Genomic DNA, 27,412 nt, shown 5'->3' with positions numbered 1-27,412 from the left:
AGATGTCTTGTTTATTTGATTTTTTCTCAGACACCAGGAATGATTCATCATTAGATATCTCTTGCAGTGACGTTGCAATTCCTTATACAGTACATACTATTCAGCTTCCGCCTTCCGCAAGAGTAGAATTGGTACAAACGTGCTCGCAAGTTTAACCAGTTCACTGGGTTTTGAGTGGGAAGGAGTTGCAGAAGCTGTTTCAAACCAAAGATAGACACAAAAAGCTGGAGTGACTCAGTGGGACAGACAATATAGAAACATAGAAACATAGAAAATAGGTGCAGGAGTAGGCCATTCGGCCCTTCGAGCCTGCACCGCCATTCAATATGATCATGGCTGATCATCCAGCTCAGTAGCCCGTACCTGCCTTCTCTCCATACCCCCTGATCCCTTTAGCAAAAAGGGCCACATCTAACTCCCTCTTAAATATAGCCAATGAACTGGCCTCAACTACCTTCTGTGGCAGAGAATTCCACAGACTCACCACTCTCTGTGTGAAGAAATGTTTTCTCATCTCGGTCCTAAAAGACTTCCCCCTTATCCTTAAGGTGTGACCCCTGGTTCTGGACTCCCCCAACATCGGGAACAATTTTCCCGCATCTAGCCTCTCCAACCCCTTAAGAATTTTATATGTTTCTATAAGATCCCCCCTCAGTCTTCTAAATTCCAGCGAGTACGAGCCCAGTCTATCTAGTCTTTCCTCATATGTAAGTCCCGCCATCCCAGGGATCAATCTGGTGAACCTTCTCTGTACTCCCTCTAAGGCAAGAACGTCTTTCCTCAGGTTAGGAGACCAAAACTGCACACAATACTCCAGGTGCGGTCTCACCAAGGCCCTGTACAACTGCAGCAGAACCTCCCTGCTCCTAAACTCAAATCCTCTTGCTATGAATGCCAACATACCATTCGCTTTCTTCACTGCCTGCTGCACCTGCATGCTTGCTTTCAATGACTGGTGCACCATGACACCCAGGTCACGTTGCATCTCCCCTTCTCCCAATCGGTCACCATTCAGGTAATACTCTGCTTTCCTGTTCTTGCTGCCAAAGTGGATAACCTTACATTTATCCACATTATATTGCATCTGCCATGCATTTGCCCACTCGTCTAATCTATCCAAGTCACTCTGCAGCCTCCTAGCATCCTCCTCGCAGCTAACACTGCCACCCAGCTTCGTGTCATCCGCAAACTTAGAGATGTTGCATTCAATTCCCTCGTCCAAATCATTAATATACACTGTAAATAACTGGGGTCCCAGCACTGAGCCTTGCGGTACCCCACTAGTCACTGCCTGCCATTCCGAAAAGGACCCGTTTATTCCTACTCTTTGCTTCCTGTCCGCCAACCAATTTTCTATCCACCTCAACACTGAACCCTCAATACCGTGTGCTTTAAGTTTGTACACCAATCTCCTATGTGGGACCTTGTCGAAGGCCTTCTGAAAGTCCAGATATAACACATCGACTGGTTCTCCCTTATCCACTCTACTAGTTACATCCTCGAAAAATTCTATAAGATTCGTCAGACATGATTTGCCTTTGGTGAAAAGGAATAGGGTCGTCTTGTTGAGTCTTATTGTCTGTAACACGTTTTCCCCCGGCTCACAGCTACCAATGGCCCGTTTCCTCTATCGTCATTTATCGTCATTACCCTCGAAGGGCCAAATGGCCTACTCCTGCACCTATTTTCTATGTTTCTATCTTTCATTCATTTGTTCTTTATCTTTCTGTATCACCATCTACATTTCTCGTTTCCCTTTCCCCCCGACTCCCAGTCTGTAGAAGGGTCTCGACCAGAAACGTCACCCATTCCTTCTCTCCAGAGATGCTGCCTGTCCCGCTGAGTTACTCCAGTTTTTTGTGTCTATCACTGGGTTTTGAACTCTCTCTGCCCTTTGGCTCCAATTATGGTGCTTTCTGTTGCTCCTGGGCAACGGAACAGATGTCAATGCACCATGGAACTCTTGCCCTGTTTGAAATAGTCACTTGACTGCCTTCAGTTAACATTCTGGACCTATCTGTGCCTATTCTGGAACCGAAACATCAGCCATTCCTTCTCTCCTGAGACACTGCCTGACCCGCTGAGTTACTCCAGCATTTTGTGTCTGTCTTCGATTTAAACCAACATCTGCAGATTTTATTTTTCCTGTAGCTATTCTGGAGCTGGAAATGTTGACCTCTCAATTCCACATGACCTACATCCACAAAATAGGAACTGACCGAGGTCCCAAATAACATGTGCGATGAGAACAAAGAGTTGCCAAGTTGTTGAGAAGATGTTTAAGAAAATAACAGCAGATGCTGGTACAAATCGAAGGTATTTATTCACAAAATGCTGGAGTAACTCAGCGGGTCAGGCAGCATCTGAGGAGATTCACAAAATGCTGGAGTATCAGTCTGAAGAAGGGTCTCGACCCGAAACGTCAACCATTCCTTCTCTCTTGACATGCTGCCTGACCTGCTGAGTTACTCCAGCATTTTGTGAGAAGATGTTTAAGTGAAAACCGGAGAACAGTGGTTTAAGGTGAGGGGGGGGGATAGATTTAATAGGAACCTGAGGAGTAAGGGTGGAACAAGCTGCCGGAGGAGGTAGTTGAGGTAACATCTAAGAAACAATTTAGACGGGTACATAGATTGGACAGGTTTAGAGAGATATAGACCAAACACAGGCAGGTGGGACTAGTGTAGATGGGACATGTTGGCCGGTGTGGGCAAGTTGGGCCGAAGGGCCCGTTTCCACTCTGTATAACTCTATGATTCTATGAAATAAAGCACAGCAGACGCTGGTTAATACGCAAAAGGACACAAAGTCTTCATGGAGTAACTCAGCGGGACAGGACGCAAAGTGCTGGGTGTCAATAGACAATAGGTGCAGGAGGAGGCCATTCGGCCCTTCGAGCCAGCACCGCCATTCAATATGATCATGGCTGATCATTCTCAATCAGTACCCCATTCCTGCCTTCTCCCCATACCCCCCGACTCCGCTATCCTTAAGAGCTCTATCTATCTCGACCCCTATGCATGTTCTCCAGCACGTGGGGTTCTTACTGAGATGACTGGTTTTAGTTGACCAGTGTAGGGGGGTTGCAGGCAGTACAACGAGGGTGAGAAAACTAACTTTACACTTTAGAAATACAGTGCGGAAATAGACCAGAGTCCGCGCCGACCAGCAATCACCCTGGACACTAACACCAATCTGCAAACTAGGGACAACTTCACCGAAGCCAATTAACCTGCAAACACATACATCTTTGGAGGGTGGGAGGAAACCGCAGCACCCGGAAAAAACCCACGTGGTCACAGGGAGAACGTGCAAACTCTGCGCCCACAGCACCGTAGTCAGGGTCGAACCCGGGTCTCCAGCACTGTAAGGCAGCAGCTCTACCGTTGTGCCACCGTGTTGCCCAGCATAGCCTGCAGAACAGGCATAGTGTGGTGACACCTGGTGGCAACCCAAGGGCACAACGAACCATCGGCTCTAGAGGGCAGTGTCTTGGTGTGGGAGGCACTAGCCATGGGGTCGGTACCTGAGCTGGTATTTAAGGCCGGGCACCGCCCGTGACTAGGAGTGGAGTAGGGAGCTGTATTGGAGAGAATGAACACGTCTAGTGCACGCAACTCGTGTCCCATTCGTTTTTGGCGGGCGGGACTCCTTGGCATTCCCGCTACAATAGGAAGATAGAAACAAAGTGCAGATGCTATTTTATACCAAGATGGACACAAAGTGCTGGAGTAACTCAGCAGTTCAGGAAACATCTCTGGAGGAAAAGGATGGGTGACGTTTTGGGTCGGGACACTTTTTCAGATATAGATGATAGTTAGGAGCATTTACAAATCAGCTTGTGATTTTGCAGTGCCCTGAGAAAGCTTTATTTAACAAATCAACCCAATATCATTGTTTTACTTTTGTGCTGCAGAAAGTTTTTTGATATCTTATTACGGGAGCCATGTTACGAGTACTACTTAGATTTGTTATCGTCATTGTAGTCATCTTGTCAGAGGTAAAAACGTCACGGATGGTTCTAGTGCTGAGCTGAACAGTTCAGAGTGATTTAAGGCAAGCTTACATAAAGTGATGGACTGTAAGCAAAACAAATGAATTTAATGGATGGCTGCAATTGAAAGTTTGACTAGTGTTGTGCAACAGTTGTTAAGTATTAAAACAGGGCTTACAAATGTTTACGCAAATTTAAACATGAAGACTACATTTGTACTGGGGCTTTCTGGGTCAGCTTATCGCTTAGGGAGGCACGGTGGCACAGAGGTAGACTTGCTGGCTCACTGCGCCAGAGACCCGGTTTCGATCCTGACTACGGGTGCTGCCTGTACGGAGTTTGCACACAGTCCCAGTGACCTGCGTGGGTTTTCTCCGAGATCTTTGGTTCTTTCCACAGTCCAAAGACGTGCAGGTTTGGAGGTTAATTGGCTTGGCAATGATTGTAATAAATTGTCCCCAGTGTGTGTGCAGGATAGTATTAAAGTGCCGGGATCGCTGGTCGACACGGACCAGTTTCCACGCTGTATCTCCAAACTAAACTAGTCATCGAGTGGATGAGAGAGGAAGAGAGAGAGAGTGGAAGAGAGAGAGAGAGAGAGTGGAAGAGAGAGAGAGAGAGGGAAGAGAGAGAGAGAGAGAGGTGGAAGAGAGAGAGAGAGAGAGTGGAAGAGAGAGAGAGAGAGAGTGGAAGAGAGAGAGAGAGGTGGAAGAGAGAGAGAGAGAGAGTGGAAGAGAGAGAGAGAGAGAGGAAGAGAGAGAGAGAGAGAGAGAGAGAGTGGAAGAGAGAGAGAGAGAGTGGAAGAGAGAGAGAGAGAGAGAGAGTGGAAGAGAGAGAGAGAGAGTGGAAGAGAGAGAGAGAGAATGGAAGAGAGAGAGAGAGAGTGGAAGAGAGAGAGAGTGGAAGAGAGAGAGAGAGAGTGGAAGAGAGAGCGAGAGAGTGGAAGAGAGAGAGAGAGAGAGTGGAAGAGAGAGAGAGAGTGGAAGAGAGAGAGAGAGTGAGAGAGAAAGAGAGAGTAGAGAGAGAGAGAGAGAGAGAGAGAGAGAGAGAGAGAGAGAGAGAGAGAGAGAGAGAGAGAGAGAGAGAGAGAGAGAGTAAATATGCAGGCAAGTTGAAAATCTATCAAAGGTGTACAGTAATCCTACACCTGGAGCTACAAAGATGTTTCCACAACCCCCCAAAGGCCACAGTTAGATTGTTAAGGGACAATAAATTACATTTGCCATCCTATTGAGAGCACAACTGTGCTACCCAGTGGTGTACAGACTCCTAGGAAAGCACTCCACTTGCTTGATTGCTTATCCACATGGGAAATTATGGGACAGGAACACGCATAAGACATGAAAAATACATGTGTCGGGAGGAAGTGCAGATGCTAGTCTAAACTGAAGACAGACAAACAGCCGGAGTAACTCAACGGATCAGGCAGCATCTCTGGAGAAAAGGAATGGGCGGCGTTTCGGATTGAGGAGAGTCTCGACCCGAAACGTCACCCCGTTCCTTTTCTCCAGAGACGCTGCTTGACCCGCTGAGTTACTCCAGCAATTCATGAAAAATAAATGATCTTGGAAAGGGAAGGATAATTGCTGGCAACGCTTTTGTGTCACTGGTAGCAAACTATTTCAGTGGTGCTACTCTTGAAAACAGTTCTGTAATGTGCTGTGCAAAAAAAAATAATTGAGGTGTTATTAACGGAATGGGAGGCAACATAATACTGGTCGAAGGTATTTATTCACAAAGTGCTGGAGTAACTCAGCAGGTCGGGCAGCATCTCGGGAGAGAACGAATGGGTGACGTTTCTTCAGTCTGAAGAAGGGTCTCGACCCGAAACGTCACCCATTCCGTCTCTCCCGAGATGCTGCCCGACCTGCTGAGTTACTCCAGCACTTTGTGAATAAATACCTTCGATTTGTACCAGCATCTGCAGTTATTTTCTTATATAACATAATACTGGTGCTGCCAGACAGTGGTGCAGAAACTCAGTGGGTACTCCAGTGAGTCAAGCCCATCGAGATAGTTTATCTGAGGGGAAAGTTTAAAAAAAAAAAAAAAAAAATAATAATATAGGAATCCCACAGCAAGTTGCAACCCCCATAAAGGCAACAGACAAAAGGTGTCACCCACCAGGGAGAGGAACATGCGTGCAGACTGCCCAGACCTACCTGATCTCCCTGGTTGCCAAACATTTTCACTCCCCTCCCATGCCCACACTGACATTTCTACACTGGGCCTCCTCCACTGTCAGAGTGAGGCCCAGTGAAAATTGGAGGAACAGGGAAATTGGAGCACCTCATATTTCGCTTGGGCAGCTTACACCCCATGAATGTTGACTTCTCTAACTTCAAGTTGCTTTCCCTCTCTCTATCCCGAAACCTTCCCCCCGATGCTATTTCTCCGACTAGTTTGACTGTCCTCCCGATTTATGCCTCATCGTCGCCTTCCCCGAGCGAACAATGATCCATTCTAGATTTTCCTTGACCTTCGTTCCCCTTTGATCTTTCGTTTTCACGCCGGACCCTTCCAGACCTCTCGGTCTCCCCCTTTCCCCCCCCCGAGAAGGGTCTCAACCAAGAAACGTCACCACTTCCTCCCCACCAAAGAGACGCTGCCCCGAGCCGCTGAGTTACGGCGGCATTTTGTGACCACGTCTACCAAGGAATGTTTAGACACAGATGCTCCATAAACATTCACCAAGTAGTTGGCGAAGTGCACAGGGGACCCGAGCTGCAGCCCGTGGGGCAATGGGCAGACTAGCCTAGGCAAGCAACACAAGCACAACAAGAATGTCTGCACAAAATATTTTTCTGCTATGGCATCTGGTTGACGATGCAACAACCCGGTATTTCTCGACACAAGTTCCTACATCTATTTATCTATATACTAAAACTCTCGTTTGTTTGTTTCTGAACTACAGCCAAAACGGTACACGATAGCGCAACAATTTTAGCCCCCCACCCCCCATCTCACCATTCCCCCGCGGTCTCAATAAATCAAGTTTTGTTACTTTTTAAAAACAATAAACTTAAAGTTTAAATAAACTTTAATAAATGCGCTTTCTTCCCCCCCCCTCCCCCACCGGGAGGACCAGCGCCCGTCCCGGCGTGCCCCGCCCCTGACCTTCCTCCCATGGTGCAGCGCGGCGGCGGGGGTTCAAACAAGATGGCCGTCGCGCTGCAGGAGAGGTTTCCACGCCCGGGGCCGAGGCGAGTGGCTCCCTCTCCCCTTCCCCGTCTCCCCTCGCCCGCCCACGGCCCCGGGGGACACTCCCCGGCCGCCAACGGGTCCGCGGATCGTCAGTTACGGGGGTTGCCGCGCCCGCAGGTGCGCCCGTCTATCAATATTAAAACATTGCTCAAAACATGAATCCTACTTAAAGCAGAGAGCAGGTCATCTGGGCGGCGTGGTGGCGCAGCGGTGGAGTTGCTACCTTACAGCACCAGAGACTCGGGTTCAATCCTGACTACTGGCATTGTCTGCACCATCTCCGTGTGACCATGTGGGTTTTCTCCGGGTGCTCCGGTTTCCTCCCACATTCCAAATACGCGCAGGCTTGTGGATTAATTGGCTCTGGTAAAAATGGTAAATTGCCGCGGGCGTGTAAGACGGCGCTGGCGTACGGGGAGATCGCTGGTCGGCGCGCCCACTCGCTGGGCCAAAGGGCCTGTTTCCGGGCTGCATCTCGAACGTTCTTGTGGAAATAGAGGCAACTAATAATGTCACGGCAGAAAATATTACTCGGGAAGCAATGAACAGATTACTGTTACCCATGACAAGAGAACCAAGATTGTTTTCCCCCTCTCTCCTGGGCTCAGCTGCGTTTAAATTGTCGGGAAACTTTATGCTTCTTGCACCAGCTAAAGTTAAAAATCCCCCAAGGTAACAATTGGAACCATAAACCAAGGTAAACACCGAGGGGAAATAGTTAGTCGGATTCTCTTCCCCTTTCCCATGCCCTCATTCCCTCTTCATGTACATTCAGGGCAGCAATTAGTCCAACATCAACAACAGTGAAGAGATTTTTTAAAAAGGATATAGCTCGGAAACAGGCCCTTCGGCCCACCGAGTCTGCACCGACCAGCGATCCCCGCACATTAACACTATCCTACACACACCACATTTATACCAAGCCAATTAGCCTTCAAGCCTACAAACCTACACATCTCAGGAGTGTGGGAGGAGAACCAAAGATCTTGGAGAAAACCCACGCAGGTCACGAGAAGAACATACAAAGTCCGTACAGATAGTAGTTGGGATTGAACCTGTGAGCACTGCAAGGTAGCAACTCTACCATTGCGCCACCGCGCCGCCCTTAATTCGATAGAATAAACAGTGGAAGGGCCATGGTGGACAGAACAAGGTAGCCTTTAAAAGCACTGAACAACAGCATGGAAAGTAGAGGCAGAGGAATCAAAAGGGGGTATTGGGCAAGTGGAGTGTGGGACAAGTTGCACCAATGAGACAAAGTCAGCCAAATGGGCTCTCTGAATTGGATCTTAATATAACCAAAACACATTGATGAAAGGGTCTTTGACCAGAAACATTCATTATGTTCTCCCCTCCACAAATGTTGCCCAACCTGGGTGCTTCCAATGTTTCTATTTTTATGATCAAATATAATACAGGGATTGTGGAAACAAAGAACAGCAGATGCTGGTTAATACACAAAAGGACAAAGAGTGCAGGAGTCACTCAGCAAGGGTCAGGCAGCATCTCTGACGAACGTGGATAGGTGTCGTTTTGGGTCGAGACCCTTCTTCAGACTCAACGTTGGACGGGTGATGTTCCCGGTCAACACCTTTCCTCAGTCTCAACGGTGAATAGGTGACATTTTGGGGCAAGAATCTTCTGCAGTCTGAAGAAGGGTCTTAACCCCGAAAAGTCACCTCTCCATCTTCCCCAGGGAAGCTGTCTGACACGCTGAATTACCCCAGCGATTTGCATCCTTTTATAACACTGGCAATCGCTATCATCTGGGCACCAACTGTTCGTTTGAGAGCCAAGGTCAACATTTAAACCAACTTCCAAGTGCTTTCAAGAGTCAAGCAAGGATAAGGTCATCATCGTTTGACACTCAAGTAGCATGTGCTGTTTTAACATGACCGTACGTTCTTACTGCAAGAGGTTATTTCAAACTTTGCAATGTTGCTATAACTGAAGTATTAAACCAAGTTAATTCTCATTGGTGCCACAGCACCTCAAAGAATTAAAGGCGGAAGGGTCTCGACCCGAAACGTCACCCATTCCTTCTCTCCCGAGATGCTGCCTGACCTGCTGAGTTACTCCAGCATTTTGTGTATCTTTGGTGTAAACCACCTTCTGCAGTTCCTCCCTACAGGCCAAAAGCCTGGTCTGGAATGAAAATAGCCAATACAAAATCCAAACAGGTGTCCAAATGGAGATACTGTTTCAGGTAGTTCCGATGCTTCACATATATTCACTTAAATTGCGGTGTTAAATGTTCAACAATCAAAAAGCATTTGGGGTCGGTATTGTTGCAGAATTAAGTGGTACAGATAGAGGGAAAGAAGAAAAAAGTCCAATTATCATACAACATATTGAACAGGCATCTAACAGGCCAACAGATTCAACTCGCTCCGTGACGAAGACTGACACAAAATGCTGGAGTAACTCAGCGGGGCAGTCAGCATCTCTGGAGAGAAGGAATGGGTGACATTATCAGATCTTATAGTAGAAACATATAAAATTCTTAAAGGATTGGACAGGCTAGATGCAGGAAAAATGTTCCCCATGTTGGGGGAGTCCAGAACCAGGGATCACACTTTAAGAATAAGGGGTAGGCCATTTAAGACTGAGATGAGGAAAAAATGTTTCACCCAGAGAGTTGTGAATCTGGGGAATTCTCTGCTTCAGAAGGCAGTGGAGGCCAATTCACTGAATGTTTTCAAGAGAGATTAAGATTTAGCTCTTAGGGTTATAGGAATCAAAAGGATATGGGGGGAAAAAGCAGGAATGAGGTACAGATTTTAGATGATCAGCCATGATCACATTGAATGGCGGTGCTGGCTCAAAGGGCCGAATGGCCTCCTCCTGCACCTATACTATGTTTCGGGTCGGGACCCTTCTTCAGCCTCCATGCTGTTTCAGTCATGGGTTGCGGCAATAAAAAGAAATGAAAGGGGGTGTCACACAATCCATTAAAGTGTAGTGGGCCAAGATCGCACAATGGCAAATTGGGGATGGGCAAATATCCTGGAAATGTTTTTATTTACCTTGGGAATTAGGGATTATTTACAAGAAATCAATTTCTTCTGGGAGGATACACTGGCGCTTATTAGATTCTTCTACACATTACAATGTGCCTTGCCCAAAGAGGAGGAGGGCCTCAAGAATGGGACAATTTTTCATTTATTTCTCATTTCTGTTTCTTCATCCAATTGCCCCTCATCAGTACTAAGATTTGCCATTAGTGCAGGGAACAGTGACTGCTTTCCAGTTGATGATGGACGTATTGATGGAGTGTATAATCATTTCAATATGTATTTGGAATTAAATGCAACTCTTTAAAAAAAAAACGGAGTCATAGAAACATAGAAAATAGGTGCAGGAGGAGGCCATTCGGCCCTTCGAGCCTGCACTGCCATTCAATATGATCATGGCTGATCATCCAACTCAGTATCCCGTACCTGCCTTCTCTCCATACCCCCTGATCCCTTTAGCCACAAGGGCCACATCTAACTCCCTCTTAAATATAGCCAATGAACTGGCCTCAACTACCTTCTGTTGCAATGAGTCAGGAGGTAAAAGGATCCCTAACACCAATCTCAGTGTCAAAGGGCCATCTAGTATCTGCTGTGTCTCATGTTTAGTTTAGTTTAGAGATACACCGCGGCATCATTGAGTCCGTGCTGACCAGCGATCTCCGCATCTCGCACAGTCCCACACATAAGGGGCAGCTTTACAAAATTTTTTTCTTTTTACTGAAGCCTACAATTAACCTACAATCTTGTTCGTCGTTGGAGATCGGGGAAAACTGGAGCACTGGAGAAACCCCATGCAGGTTACGGGGAGAACGTACAAACTCCATACAGACAGCCCCCCGCGGTCAGGATCCTGGAGTACTGTGTGCAGTTTTGGTCTCCAAATTTGAGGAAGGATATTCTTGCTACTGAGGGCGTGCAGCGTAGGTTTACTAGGTTAATTCCCGGAATGGCGGGACTGTCATATGTTGAAAGACTGGAGCGACTAGGCTTGTATACACTGGAATTTAGAAGGATGAGAGGAGATCTTATCGAAACGTATAAGATTATTAAGGGGTTGGACACGTTAGAGGCAGGAAACATGTTCCCAATGTTGGGGGAGGTCCAGAACAAGGGGCCACAGTTTAAGAATAAGGGGTAGGCCATTTAGAACTGAGATGAGGAAAAACTTTTTCAGTCAGAGAGTTGTGAATCTGTGGAATTCTCTGCCTCAGAAGGCAGTGGAGGGCAATTCTCTGAATGCATTCAAGAGAGAGCTAGATAGAGCTCTTAAGGATAGCGGTGTCAGGGGGTATGGGGAGAAGGCAGGAACGGGGTACTGATTGTGAATGATCAGCCATGATCACATTGAATGGCGGTGCTGGCTCAAAGGGCCGAATGACCTCCTCCTGCACCTATTGTTCATTGGATCGAACTGGCGTCTCTGGGGCTGTGAGGTTGGAAGTCTACTGCTGCGCCACCGTGCCACCCAAGTTCAGGTGTCAACACAATGGCTCAGTGTTACAGGAGCGACATGCCACAGTGGGCACAGTCAGACTTTTTTTTAATTGTTGCTTCCAACTCAATTCTTTTCCACTGTGAGGAACTGAATACACAGGCCAATAACAACAGTGAGGGGAATAGGCCTCCTGGGATCTTGCAGCAGTGGCCAACAGTGAACTTAACATGGCAGAGTGCAAGGCAAGAGTGTTCATTAGATTGGATTAAGACAGGCGGCACAACGGCACAACGGGTTCGATCCTGACCACGGGTGGCGTGCCAGGAACGCGTTGCCAGGAGTGGTTGTGGAGGAAGATATGATAGAGGGGATCATGAGGCTTTTAGATAGGTACATGGGTAGACGGGGGGTGGAGGGATATGGACCAGGTCCTGGCGTTGACACCAATTCATCAATCGAGGGGTAGCTAGCGATACAACACAAGTTCAACGCAGGAATCAAATACACAACCAGATGGAGGACAGGAGGAAACTCTTCAACAACGTAACTGCCACAAATGCATACATTTAATGCACGAGCACAAGGAAATGATGCAACCCTCTGGCCCACCCCGCCATTCAATCATGGTGGATCGATCCATCCCTCTCAACCCCATTCTCCTGCCTTCTCCCATAACCCTCGACTCATCAAGAATCTGTCGATCTCCACCTTAAAAATACCCAAATGACTTGGCCTCCACAGCCTTCGTTGGCAATCAATTCCACAGATTCACCGCCCTCCGAGTGAAGAAATTCCTCCTCATCTGCTTTCGAAAGGTACGTCCTTTTATTCTGAGACTGTGCGGTCTTTAAAGGTGGCCTCACAACGGATCGGGAAACGATCGGGAGAATTTCTTCCCGGCTGTTATCAGGCAATTGTACCTCAACTAGAGAGAGTTGTTCAACCGTACCTCAAGTGGTCCTGAACTACCATCCACGACATTTGGAGACCCTCGGACTATCCTTGATCGGACCTGACAGGCTTTATCTTGCAGTAAACATTATCATGTACCTACGCACTGAACAGCTTGATTGTAATCATGTGTTGTCTTTCCGCTGACTGGTCAGCACGCACAAAAAGCTTTTCACTGTACCTCGGTACACGCGACTACGGTATCGGTACACCGTATTGAACAGAGTGCTGGAGTAACTTGGCGGTTCAATATATTTTAATCTGAATTGGTTGTTCATCTGCAAAGAGATCTCAGTACCGTACACGCGGCAATAAGACGAACGAAACCAAGGTTCCTTACCCCATAAAGCCATGAAAATGGAGTAGAAAACCGTGGCGGGATTGTCAAACAGGTGGCTGGCTCGTGCGGTGGCACAGACAGTGCTGAGCTTCCAGTAACTGCAGGTCTTGTCACATAGTGGGCACATGGTGATATTGGCCCTCTGATCACACATCTCCATGCTACGGTCAAAGAGGGAGGGAGGGAGGGAGAGAGAGAAGAGAGAGAGAGATCGGCAAAATTAATCCAAGGTCGAGTCACAAATCAGACAGGATTAACCAAAGTCTGTAGTTTCCTTTTTGCTCTGGTTTATTGTCACCCACATGTTTAGGTCGTAATGTTGCATCCTTATCGTTTTGATGTGTTTATGCTTTATTCTTAATTGTTAACTGTATGTTTGTGTCGTCGTTTGTGAGCGGAGCACCAAGGCACATTCTTTGTACCTGCACATACTTGGCCAATAAACTTATTCATTCATTCGAAGACGACGCAAAGTGCTGGAATCAACCCCATGCTTCCTAGCCTTTGATTGTTCTAGGAGGTGGAGAGGATGCTTCCACAACCCATGATGGCCGTTTGTCGGCACTGGGCCTGCACTCGCTGGAGTTTAGAAGAATGAGGGGGGACCTCATTGAAACGTACAGAACAGTGAAAGGCCTGGATAGAATGGATGAGGAGAGGATGTTTCCACCAGTGGGAGAGTCCAGGACCAGGGGTCAGAGTCTCAGAATTAAAGGACGTCCTTTGGGAAGGAGAGGAGGAGGAATTAATTTAGTCAGAGGGTGGTGAATCTGTGGATTTCATTGCCATACACAGAGGTGGAGGCCAAGTCAATGGATATTTTTAAGACAGAGATAGATAGATTCTTGATTAACATGTGTGTCAGGGGTTGTGGGGAGAAGGCAGGAGAATGGGGTCAGGAGGGAGAGATAGATCAGCCATGATTGAATGGGCCAAATAGCCTAGGAGTAGACTTGATGGGCTGAATGGCCTAACTCTGCTCCTATCACTTATGACCTGATGAAGGTGTTAAACTAATACAGCAATAACCATCCTTGTCGGAAGTCCATTTGACCCGGCCCCCAAACAGATGATGTGCAGCTCAAAAATACACAAAGACCAGGAGTAAATCAATGGGTCGGGAAGCATCTCTGGTGAAAATGGATAAGTGACTCTGAACTAAACATGACATTTCAGGTGGGACCCTTCTTCAGACTGATTGTAGGGGGGGGGGGGGGGGGGGGGGGGGAGAAAGCTGGAAGAGAGGTGGGGTTCGGACAAAGTCTGGCAAGTGATAGGTGGATACAGGTGAAGGATTTTTGTTTGAGAGGCAGACGGTTGGACAAAGGCCAAAGATGAAAAGACAAAAAGTGTGAGATAAAGATAGAAGAGACCCCCGTTTTAAGCCTCCTTGAGATTCAGCTACATGATATTTGTAGAACAGGAAGAGTGTCCAAAGGGGGGGGGGGAATCAAACTTAGCAATAAGCCCAAACTAACTTTAATGAGACAACTGGAATGTGGATATTTATTGGGTATTTATAGAAACACACTCTCCAAATAAGCAAGAGATTTGTTTTTAGATGGGCTGCATTTTTCTTAAGCAATGAAAATATAACAGCACCTCATATTTTGCTTGGGTGATTTACACCTCAGCGCTATGAACTTTGATTTCTCTAACTTCTCTCTCCAATCCCCTCCCCTTCCCAGTTCTCCCACTAGTCTTCCTGTCTCCGACTACATTCTATCTTTGTCCCGCCCACTCCCCCGACATCAGTCTGAAGAAGGGTCTCGACCCAAAACGTCGCCCATTCCTTCTCCCCAGAGATGCTGCCTGACCCGCTGGGTTACTCCAGCATTTGCGTCTACCTTCGATTTAAACCAGCATCTGCAGTTCCTTCCTGCATATGCGTTTGACATTAGATTATCTATTCCCATCTGCACCAATTTATCATCCATTCTGACACACAACTGATCCACCAGATCATCCATTAGCCCAGAATGATTTGTTCCTATGCTTCAAATTTGACACGATAAATTTATCTCTGGGTTTGCGATTATGGAGCGCAAGATGACTAGAAACTCCACTCAATAGAGAATGGAACACAATTAAAAATGAGTAATGGATCATGCCTCGACTTATTGCTATCTCAAACCAGAATGTTGTGTTACCCTGATGTATCCACAGCTACCATTCTGACCATCAAATATGTAATTAAACTGTCTTGCAACAAATAACTCTTATTTGTGAAAATTGCAACGATCCATCCAACCAAATTCCTTTTTAATGCAACGACAGTCATGAGAAACAGCAATAAAACATGAAAAGCAATTGGAGACACTCAGAAAGATAATCACTTTTTTTAAGTTCAGAGATGCAGCGCAGAAACAGGCCCTTCGGCCCACTGAGTCCGCACCGCCCAGCGATCCCTGCACGTTAACACCATCCTATAACACTGGAGGGACAATTTCCATTTCCCCACGCCAATTAACCTACAAAACCTCTACGTCTTTGGAGTGTGGGAGGAAACCGGAGCTTTCGGAGAAAACCCACGCGGTCACGGGGAGAACGTGCAAACTTCGTACAGCCAGCACCCGTAGTCAGGATCGAACCCAGCACCCTGGCGCTGTGAGGCAGCGACTCTACCGCTGCGCCACCGTGCCACTCGAGCATTTGTAAATTGCCCTACTGTGCAGGAATGGAGGGGAAAGGGGGATAACATAGATCTGGTGTGAATGATCAATTAGACAATAGACAATAGGTGCAGGAGGAGGCCATTCGGCCCTTCGAGCCAGCACCACCATTCAATGTGATCATGGCTGATCATTCTCAATCAGTACCCCCGTTCCTGCCTTCTCCCCATACCCCCTGACTCCGCTATCCTTAAGAGCTCTATCTAGCTCTCTCTTGAATGCATTCAGAGAATTGGCCTCCACTGCCTTCTGAGGCAGAGAATTCCACAGATTCACAACTCTCTGACTGAAAAAGTTTTTCCTCATTAGCACCATGGAACAATGATCAATGGTCGCTGTGGACCAAAGGGTCTGTTTGTGTGTTGCAGCTTTCAAATAATTCATTTAATAAATCTGCAATGCTCTGTTTTCCCAATTGCTTTCTCAGCTACCAGGCTAGTGGGAATCAGCTACAGGAAGTGGTTCAATCGGAATTTGAACCATGGTAAACCTTCTTGCGAAATTAGAGTGCTTTTAGGAATTCTATTTCACTGGTAGAGCTGCTGCCTCACAGTGCCACGTTCGTTCCTGACCTTGGGTGCTGTCTGAGTGGAGTTTGCACGTTCTCCCTGTGACTGAAGGTAGACACAAAATGGTGGAGTAGCTCAGCGAGTCAGGCAGCATCTCTGGAGAGAAGGAATGGGTGACATTTTGGGTCGAGACCCGAAGCGTCACCCATTCCTTCTCTCCAGAGATGCTGCCCGACCCGCTGAGTTACTCCACCATTTTGTGTCCACCTTCGATTTAAACCAGCATCTGCAGTTTTTTCCCCCCCACACTCCCTGTGACCATGGTGGTTTCTCCCGGGTGCTCCAGTTTTCTCCCACATCCCAAAGTTGTGTGGGTTGTAGATTAATTGGCCTCTCTAAATTGTTCCCTTGGGTGTCGGGAGTGGATGTGAAAGTGGGGTAACATGGAGCGAGTGTGAAGATTGTCGGCATGGGCCTGGTGGGTCAAAGGACCCTGTCCCCATGCTGCAACTCTTAATACAGCACATCATCTAGTACATACATCCTGATAATCGCAAAAGCATCACTCAGAGTTATTAACAGGTGGCACAGAAAGTGACCCATCAGCTCATTTGTTTCTGGCAGGTCTTTTCTGGAGCAGTGGGAAAATGGTAGCCAATTGTAGGACTGGCAATATAGGCTTTCACCAAGAAGTGCTATTAAATGTGAAATAATTTGTAAAATACGGGTTGGAGTTTTTCAACAGTAGAGTTGCTGCCTTACAGCGAATACAGTGCCAGGGACCCGGGTTCGATCCCGACTGCAGGCAGATGCAGTTTAATGTAGATAAGTGTGAGGTTATTCACTTTGGAAGTAAGAATAGAAAGGCAGATTATTATCTGAATGGTGTCAAGTTAGGAAGAGGGGATGTTCAACGAGATCTGGGTGTCCGAGTGCATCAGTCAATGAAAAGAAGCATGCAGGTACAGCAGGCAGTGAAGAAAGCCAATGGAATGTTGGCCTTCATAACAAGAGGAGTTGAGTATAGGAGCAAAGAGGTCCTTCTACAGTTGTACCAGTTGTACTGCAAAACTGTGTGCAGTTTTGGTCTCCAAATTTGAGGAAGGATATTCTTGCTATTGAGGGCGTGCAGCGTAGGTTCACTAGGTTCATTCCCGGAATGGCGGGACTGTCGTATGTTGAAAGGCTGGAGCAATTAGGCTTGTATACACTGGAATTTAGAAGGATGAGGGGGGATCTTATTGAAACATATAAGATAATTAGGGGATTGGACGCATTAGAGGCAGGAAACATGTTCCCAATGTTGGGGGAGTCCAGAACAAGGGGCCACAGTTTAAGAATAAGGGGTAGGCCATTTAGAACGGAGATGAGGAAGAACTTTTTCAGTCAGAGAGTGGTGAAGGTGTGGAATTCTCTGCCTCAGAAGGCAGTGGAGGCCAGTTCGTTGGATGCTTTCAAGAGAGAGCTGGATAGAGCTCTTAAGGATAGTGGAGTGAGGGGGTATGGGGAGAAGGCAGGAACGGGGTACTGATTGAGAGTGATCAGCCATGATCGCATTGAATGGCGGTGCTGGCTCGAAGGGCTGAATGGCCTACTCCTGCACCTATTGTCTATGCGGAGTTTGTACGCTCTCCCCGTGACCTGCAAAATCTTCGGTTTCCACCCACACTCCAAAGACGCACGTACAGGCTTGTAGGTTAATCGGCTGGGTACAAGTGTGTAAATTGACCCTCGTGGGCACAGGATTGTGTTAGCGTGTGGGGTTCGCTGGACGGCACGGTCTCGGCGGGCCGAAGGGCACATCTCCGCGCTGCATCTCGAAACTAAACTGCGCTGTCAGTTTGTATAATCGCAAGGGCTACAGTTTATTTATTTTATATCGACAGCCTTTCGTGGAGATTTTAAACAAAGACTTAATGGATGGAGTTTGCAAACGGCCTGCCGAGACCAGCTCAATCACTTGCGAGTTATAATAAATGACTGTATAAATAAACAGCTGGAGCTTCACCTGGGAATATTCTCGTTAACCGTAGCACACCCGTACAGGAACACGATGATCCCAATGGTGGAGGCAGGAATCAGCATTTGTGTATACACTCCCAGCCAGGCAAAATAAAAAGCAATCTTCTCACCAAAGTACTTCCTGTAAAAGACATCAGCTGTCATTTTAAAAACTTTCTTGTCACAAGCATCATCGTTAAAGAAAATGTAGTCAGGTTGGGGCGGTGCAGCAGTAGAGTTGCTGCCTTACAGCTCTGGAGACCCGGGTTCCATCCCCACTACGGGTGCTGTCCGTACGGAGTTTGCACCTTCTCCCTGTGACCTGCTTGGGATCTTCGGTCCTCTCCTGCACTCCGAAGGCTTCCAAGTTTGTCGGTTAATTGGCTTGGTATAAAATGTAAAATTGTCCCTGGTGTGTGTAGGATAGGGTTAACATGCGGGGATCACTGGTCAGTGCGGACCCGGTGGGCCGAAGGGCCTTTTTCCGCACTGTGTCTCTAAACTAAACTGAATTCCAGCCTAAACATGGATCAAACTTAAAACGTAAAACAGTACAGCACAGGAACAGACCTCCGAGTCTGAAGAAGGGTCTCGACACGAAACGTCACCTATTCCTTTTCTCCAGAGATGCTGCCTGACCCCCTGAGTTACTCCAGCATTTTGTGTCAGTCTTTGCCTTTAAAGAATTGACTCTGCATATCATAACGTCCCAGGTGCCTATAATTTGCATTTATGATACTGGATGAACATTTTAAATGATACTGACAGGCGAATCTATCTCGGAGAACTGATGGTAACTAGAAACCAAGAATAAATGTTGCCTTAGGAGAGGTTGGACAAACTGGGATTGTTCGCTCTGGAATGGATGTAGGTTGCAGGCAGACCTGATAGAAGTATCAAATGATGAGGGGCAAACATAGGGCAGACAGTCAGAACCCCTTTCCCAGGATGGTAATATCAAATACCCGAGGGCATAATTTCAAGGTGAGAGGGGCAAAGTTTAAAGGGGGATAAGTTTTCTTTTTGTGTTTTTCTTTTACACACACACACAAACAATAGTGTAATTTAGGAGGCTTTTGGAAAGGCATATGGATATGCAGGGAATGGGTGGATATGGATTATGTACAGGAAGATAAGAGTTGGTCTTGGCATCATGAACAGCACAGACATTGTGGGCTGAAGGGCCTGTTTAGTTTTGTTTAGAGATACTGAGCAGCGACAGGCCTTTCGGTCCACTGAGGCTGCGCCGACCAGCGGTCCCCACACATACTAGCACTGTCCCACACACACTGGCACTATCCCACACACACTGGCACTGTCCCACACACACTGGCACTGTCCCACACACACTGGCACCCTCCCACACACACTGGCACTATCCCACACACACTGGCACCCTCCCACAAACACTGGCACTGTCCCACACACACTGGCACCGTCCCACACACACTGGCACCGTCCCACACACACTGGCACTGTCCCACACACACTGGCACTGTCCCACACACACTGGCACCGTCCCACACACACTAGCACCGTCCCACACACACTGGCACCGTCCCACACACACTGGCACAGTCCCACACACACTGGCACCGTCCCACACACACTGGCACTGTCCCACACACACTGGCACTGTCCCACACACACTGGCACCCTCCCACACACACTGGCACCCTCCCACACACACTGGCACTATCCCACACACACTGGCACTGTCCCACACACACTGGCACTGTCCCACACACACTGGCACTGTCCCACACACACTGGCACTATCCCACACACACAGGCACTATCCCACACACACTAGGGACAATTTACAATTTTACCAAGCCAATTAACCGACAAACCTGCATGTCTTTGGAGTGTGGGGGGGGGGAACCGAAGACTGGGAAAAAAACCCACGCAGCTTTTGGGGAGAATGAACAAACACTGTACAGACAAGCACCGGTAGTCAGGATAGGACCCGGGTCTCCGGCGCTGTAAGGCAGCAACTCTACCGCTGCACCACCTTGTCTGCCTGCTGTACGGCACCAGGTTCTATCAACCTGAGCTTCAGTGAATGAAGAGTCCGTGCGTTTGTTCAAAGGAGCTGTCAGCACGGTGGCAAAGGTGTAAATGTATTCTATGTGCACCCATTCCTTCCATCAGAATGAAGAAGGGTCTCGACCCGAAACGTCACCCATTCCTTCTCTCCCGAGATGCTGCCTGACCCGCTGAGTTACTCCAGCATTTTGTGAATAAATACCTTCGATTTGTACCAGCGTCTGCAGTTATTTTCTTACACTACCTCTGCAGTGATCAGAGGTAATCGAGCTTCTCATATACAATGAACAAAAACCAGGATTTAATTCAGTCGGTCATTTAATTAATCCTTTGCTCCTTACCTCACGAGATCCAACGGTTGGTATTTGTAAAATACTCCATAGCTAGCCCATTGCTGGTACAGGAGCTGGCAGAGAAGGAAGCAGAGAGTTACTTTCAGTTCAATATTCAATACCTGGAGTCCCTGAAGGTCGAGCCTTATAGAAATGGGCCTTATGGGTCTTATAGAAACACATGACATTTTCAAGGGATTGGACAGGCTAGATTTAGGAAAAAATGTTCCCCATGTTGGGGGAGTCCAGAGCCAGGGGCCACAGTTTAAGAATAAGGGGTAGGCCATTTAGAACTGAGATGAGGAAAAACTTTTTCAGTCAGAGAGTTGTGAATCTGTGGAATTCTCTGCCTCAGAAGACAGTGGAGGCCAATTCTCTGAATGCATTCAAGAGAGCTAGATAGAGCTCTTAAGGACAGTGGAGTCAGGGGGTATGGGGAGAAGGCAAGAACGGGGTACTGATTGAGAATGATCAGCCATGATCACATTGAATGGCAGTGCTGGCTCGAAGGGCCGAATGGCCTCCTCCTGCACCTATTGTTTATTGTCTATTGTCTATTGCCATTTAGGACAGATTTGATGAAAAACCTTTTAACCCAGAGAGTTGTGAATCTGTGGAATTCTCTGCCACAGAGGGCAGTGGAGGCCAATTCACTGGATGTTTTCAAGACAGAGATAGATTTAGCTCTTAGGGCTAACGGAATCAAGGGATATGGGGAAAAAGCAGGAACGGGGTACTGATTTTGGATGATCAGTCATGATCATATTGAATGGCGGTGCTGGCTCGAAGGGCCGAATGGCGTGCCGCTGCACCTATTTTCTATGTTTCTATGGGTCAAGGTGTACGGGTTGCATCGCCGAGAACAAAGAGAGACCCAGCGTGGGGGGGGGGACCAAACAAAGGGCATTACTTAAAAGGCCCTTTTGGTAACTTGGTTGGCAACTTTATGGTGATTCTTTCATGTACTTTGTATGCAGAAACAAAGCTTCTCACTGTACCCAAGTACACGTGACAATATCCAACATCCTCATCATATCTGGATCAAGTTCCTGAAACAAACCATTACAGACTTGGGTTTTCCTGTGCTCAGTTTATAGCTTGCTGATCATTACGTGTGCCGAGGTACAGCGAAAAGCTTTCGTGGCGTGTTCCACAGATGCACCACAGGAAGTATTCCGACTAATTTCAGCGTGGCCCGGTGTGGCATTTCCCACTTGCAGGAATGTCAAAGGCTGCCGAGATTGGGGGAACTCAGCCAAGCCCATCACAGGCACAGTCCTCCCCACCATCGGTCTAGTTCGGCTTCAGAGATACAGTGGGGAAACACGAGTCCGCGCCGACTGCCGATCCCCGCACGCTAACACTATCCTACGCACACTAGGGACAATTTACACGTACACCCAGCCAATCAACCGACAATCCTGTACAACTTGAACGGGGGAGGAAACCAAAGATCGCGGAGAAAACCCACGCGGGTCACGGGGAGAACGTACAAACTCCGTACAGACAGCGCCCGTAGTCGGGATCGAACCCGGGTCTCCGGCGCTGCAAGACAGCAACTCTACCGCTGCGCCACCGTGACCACCCGATCAAAAGAATTCTATGTGAGTTGCTGCTTCAAAGAGCACTGCCCACCCCACACTGTCCAATGTTTGGTGTTAGTATTAGAATTGGTTTCTTACACAATGCACAGTGAAGAACTTGTTTACGTGCTGTCCACTCAAGGCACACCAAGGTTTGACCCAAAACGTCACCCCTTCCTTCACTCCAGAGATGCTGCCCGTCCCGTTGAGCTACTCCAGCATCTTGTGTCTATCTTCAATGTAAACCAGTTTCTGCAGTTCCTTCCCACACATACTATCTACGCGTATAATCCAGTCAGAAACGTCTTGGCCCGAAACGTCACCCATTCCTTCTCTCCAGCCTGCCCAGCTGAGTTACTCCAGCATTTTGTGTCTATCTTCGGTTTAATCAAGACATGCACAGGAGGAAAGGGGAAAAATAGCAGTGTGCAGAATATAACGTTACAGCATTTATAGCCTTGCAGATGCAGAGAAAGTGCAGATTAAAAAAAACTGCAAGGATCGCAGTGTGGTAGGTTGGGGGGACTGGAATTAGAGACTTGGTATTGCTATTGAGGGTGTGCAGCGTAGGTTTACTAGGTTAATTCCCGGAATGGCGGGACTACCATATGTTGAAAGACTGGAGCGACTAGGCTTGTATACACTGGAATTTAGAAGGATGAGAGGAGATCTTATCGAAACGTATAAGATTATTAAGGGGTTGGACACGTTAGAGGCAGGAAACATGTTCCCAATGTTGGGGGAGTCCAGAACAAGGGGCCACAGTTTAAGAGTAAGGGGTAGACCATTTAGAACTGAGATGGGGAAAAACTTTTTCAGTCAGAGTTGTGAATCCGTGGAATTCTCTGCCTCAGAAGGCAGTGGAGGCCAATTCTCTGAATGCATTCAAGAGAGAGCTGGATAGAGCTCTTAAGGATAGTGGAGTCAGGGGGTATGGGGAGAAGGCAGGAACGGGGTACTGATCGAGATTGATCAGCCATGACCACATTGAATGGCGGTGCTGGCTCGAAGGGCCGAATGGCCTCCTCCTGCACCTATTGTCTATTGGTGAATGCCCAGACTAATTCGGAAAGGCAACAGCTCAAATTAACGGGGGCAACAACTACCATGCTAATGATAACCTTTCAGAGCACAATCCCAATAGTTTTTCCATGCAAGTGAGTCAGTTAGACATCATCATCCGTCTTTTACACTTGAAGATCAGAAGATTTACATAACCTCTGGCCTTGGTTTCATTTTGTGGGAAGATATTTTGAACTGAGAACAGTATGAACTTCTGACCTTACTATACAAAGCTACATCTTGTTAAAAAAAAAAAATGCCTTAATGAAGCTCGGCATGAGAACATTTACATACAAATGACCTTTCGAGTGCGCTCAGCTCCCCGCCTCATGAAATAATAAAACGCCAACTCAGAAATATCAAAATACTTCCTGGAGCAGTGAGCAAGGATTCCGACAATTCCCACAAGAAAGACCACTGCGAGAACTCTGCAAAGTTATCAGAAAAACATATTTAAGTGACACACAGATTGCTGCATCCACTAGGAAGTCTCTAATCAGGCATCTTGGCTGCCCGTGGGGTTATTACAATGGTCACTCAGAGAAACCAGCTGGTGCAGCTGCAATGGACAATAAATTCATTGGAAGCTTTCACCGATTGTCCACAACAATAAACCGCATCAACTACACGTGGAGTCCAGCAGGGCGAAATCGTAAGGTCAGAAAGTGATCAGGAATAGATTTCGGCCATTCGGCCCATCAAGTCTACTCTGCCCCTATTCAATCATGGCTGATCTATCTCTCCCTCCCAACCCCATTCTCATGCCTTCTCCCCATAACCTCTGACACCCATACCAATCAAGAATCTATCTCAGAAATGTGCCATTAGGTAGAGTTAGTTGTTAATCTCACTTCAAGTAACCCCTGCATTCCCTCTCTCTCCATCCCTCCCCAACCAATGTCGCACCAGCTTCTCGTTCTCACCGAGCAATCAGCTAAGAATGGCTTGCTTCCTTTATCGGCATTATTCTTTTGCATATCTTTCATTCATTTGTTCCATATCTCCCTACAGCACCGTCTATATCTCTCGTTCCTCGTTCCCCTTCCCCCACCCCCGACTCTAGTCTGAAGTAGGGTCTCGATCCGAAACGTCACCCATTCCTTCTCTCCAGAGATGCTGCCCGTCACACTGAGTTACCCCAACATCCTGTCTATCTTCAAAATAAATGATTCGTTGGACTTTGCCAGTACTACACCGACAATCACGCTAATTAATGGAGTAAAGCATCAGACACAGAGTGAGAGGAGGATTCACAGACTCAGAGCGACAGAGAGATTGAGACACGGAGCGATAGAGCGACTCAAAGACACGCAGAGCGACACAGAGACGCAGAGCAACAGACTGAGCAGGGACCGGGATGGAACAAGGGTCTCGACCCAAAACCTTGCCTAATCCTAGTCTCCAGGGATGCTGCCTGACCCGCTGAGTTACGCCAGCATTTTGTGGCTATCGTCAGTCGGTCCAGCACGTTGTACCACACTAAGTAATCCTGGATTAGTGAAAACTTGCACAACTCCACCAAGTGCAAACCGTGCCATTTACAAACACCTTTTGCAGAGAGAAAATGGCAACTGACAAAGTTCACCTCCTTCCATTGAATGATATCATTTTATTGAATTCCCTTGCCAAGAAGGTCTTTAACACGAATGCTTACAGCAAGTGCCACTCCAAGTTGCCAATCTGGATTGGTGCCCCAGTGTTCTACAGCCTTCCAATTGCAAGAGACATCAAAAATAAACCCCAATTAGCTTGTTTCTACCTTAAAGGAAAACAGGATATTCCATTTAAAAGTATACTGGGCCTCTCTCTCTCCCCCCCCCCCCCCCCCCCCCCCCCCCCCCCCCCCCGTGCCCTCCACAATATTATATCCTCAGCAACAAAAGATAATCATAATAAAGGGGACAATTACTCGTTCCATTGCTATTTGTGGGAACTAATTGCGGTGTAAACTTGATGTCATCAAATAGCAATTCCTGTCCTTTTTATAGTGTGTGAAATACTTTGGGGATATTTCTCAGACTTGATGAAGCAGGAGGAGCATTTGCCGTGGTTCAGAATTAGCCCCAGAAGCAAAACCGATGTTTCAGGTTTAATTTAAGCTGTCTGCTGCTCTGGCTACTCGACCGGCATGTCTGACCTCCAGTATGACACGAAATAACAAACACAGCGTGGCACCAAATAACTAACAGCCCGTCGCTAAATCTGTTGGAATTCTTTCACCCTGCCGACAGTAGAAACCCAAGCTGGCACGAGCAAGTCAGGGAGTCCTGGCCTGAGCGGATGGCAACGCAGAACCGTTCCCTTTCCCACCATTCCGCTGGTGGGTGCCAACTCTGCTGGGATCGCCAAATGTCCCGCATCAGCCGGGACATCCCGTATTTTGGGCTAAATTGGTTTGTCCCGTACGGGAACGACCTTGTGTCTATCTTCAAAATAAGAACTGAGATGAGGAAAAACTTTTTCAGTCAGAGAGCTGTGAATCTGTGGAATTCTCTGCCTCAGAAGGCAGTGGAGGCCAATTCTCTGAATGCATTCAAGAGAGAGCTGGATAGAGCTCTTAAGGATAGCGGAGTCAGGGGGTATGGGGAGAAGGCAGGAACGGGGTACTGATTGAGAATGATCAGCCATGATCACATTGAATGGCGGTGCTGGCTGGAAGGGCCGAATGGCCTCCTCCTGCACCTATTGTCTATTGGGACCGCCCTTGTCCCGTACTAGGCCCGGGGCACGCTGTAGGTAGGGTCGCCAACTGTCCCGTATTTTGGGTTAAATTGGCTTGTCCCGTACGGGACCGCCCTTGTCCCGTATTAGGCCCTGGGGGCGCTGTAGGCCCGGAAAAAAAAAACCTGTGTATGCTGGCTAAAATCTGTGCCGACCACTGTTCTGGACAGTGTACGTCGGTTCAGTCTAGGCCCGGAGGCCCAGGCGCCGCCTAATGGAGGTTGCCTAGCAACCCACTTCCCGGCCCGGGCGGCCGCCAATCGTGGAGCGGGAGCACGTGGCCGCTGGCTGGGTGAGGTCACGTGGGGCACGGGACGGTGACGTCACCTTGTCCCTTATTTGGTAGTAAGATAGTTGGCAACCCCTAGTGCCAACTCAGCAGAACTAAAGAACCATGAATCCGTAGGGGTATTATCACGTGTGCCAAGGTACAGGGAAAAACCTTTGATGCCGGCTACCCCATCAAATAACACTATATGAATACAATGAAGTCAAACGCAAAGGGGGTAGGGATCGCTGCCCGAGACCCAGATTCCATCCCGACCACGGGTGCTGCCTGTACGGAGTTTGTGCGTTCTCCCCGTGACCTGCGTGGGTTTTGCCCAGGCGCTCTGGTTTCCTCCCACATTCCAAAAACGTACAGGTTTGTCGGTTAATCGGCCTCAGTAAAGATTGTAAATTGTCCCTGGTGTGTGTAGGATAGTGCTAGTGTATGGAGATCGCTGGTCAGCGTGGACTTGGTGGGCCGAAGGGCCCATTTCCAGGCTGTATCTCGAGACTAAACGAGTACAAGAGGCTGCGTGTGGAGAAGGATCGTGAAGAAAGACGATTAAAGAGAATATTGCTCGTACAGCTAGAAAGTGATAGATTTACGAGTGGGAGGTTTAAAAAGAGGGGTGACTGCATTGGATAATCGTAAATCCTCTTCTGGGCCCAGCACACAAGAGCTGCCCCACTCTGAGGCATCCACTTAGCTCTTCCCTCCCACTTATACCTTAGGTCAACCTTTTCTATCAGTTTTATTAAGCATTTTAATTCAGCAAAACCAAAAATCATTCATAATTTCATCAGTGATAGGAGCAGAATTAGGCCATTCGTCCCATCAAGTCTACAGCACCATTCAATCGTGGCTGATCTATCTTTCCCTCTCAACACCATTCTCCTGCCTTCTCCCCATAACCCCAGGCACCCTCACTGATTAAGAATCTGTGATTCTCTGTCTTAAATGTATCCATTGACTTGGCCTAAACAGCTGTTCACCACCGTCTGAATAAAGAAATTCGTCCTCATCTCCTTCCTGAAGGAACATCCTTTCATACTCGAGGAATAACTCGAGGAATAACTTAAATTGAGGATATTCTTCAGTATTCAGTTTAAGGGAGAGTTAGATATAGCTCTTAGGGCTAACGGAATCAAGGGAAATAGGGGAAAAAACAGGAACGGGGTACTGATTTTGGATGATCAGCCATGATCAGATTGAATGGCGGTGCTGGCTCGAAGGACCGAATGACCTCCTCCTGCACCTATTTTCTATGTTTCTAT

General features: G+C 47.6%; 1 protein-coding gene across 1 annotated transcript in view; it reads right to left on the bottom strand.

Moving 5' to 3' along the window:
- The window catches only part of ano1a (anoctamin 1, calcium activated chloride channel a), a 218,615-nt gene that overhangs the window by 46,208 nt on the left and 144,995 nt on the right, over nucleotides 1–27,412 (bottom strand). Inside the window, exons 12-14 of the mRNA XM_078414914.1 lie at nucleotides 20,514–20,578; nucleotides 18,131–18,265; nucleotides 12,942–13,102 (exon numbers count right to left, since the gene is read on the bottom strand). Of these exons, the coding sequence (XP_078271040.1) occupies nucleotides 12,942–13,102; nucleotides 18,131–18,265; nucleotides 20,514–20,578 (361 nt within the window). The remainder of the gene's footprint in view (nucleotides 1–12,941; nucleotides 13,103–18,130; nucleotides 18,266–20,513; nucleotides 20,579–27,412) is intronic.

Source organism: Rhinoraja longicauda, chromosome 18, assembly GCF_053455715.1.
Source record: "Rhinoraja longicauda isolate Sanriku21f chromosome 18, sRhiLon1.1, whole genome shotgun sequence".
In the NCBI taxonomy this organism is placed as follows: Eukaryota; Metazoa; Chordata; class Chondrichthyes; order Rajiformes; family Arhynchobatidae; genus Rhinoraja; species Rhinoraja longicauda.
Note: the sequence above shows the minus strand (reverse complement) of the source record. Positions and strands in the feature narration are given on the sequence as shown.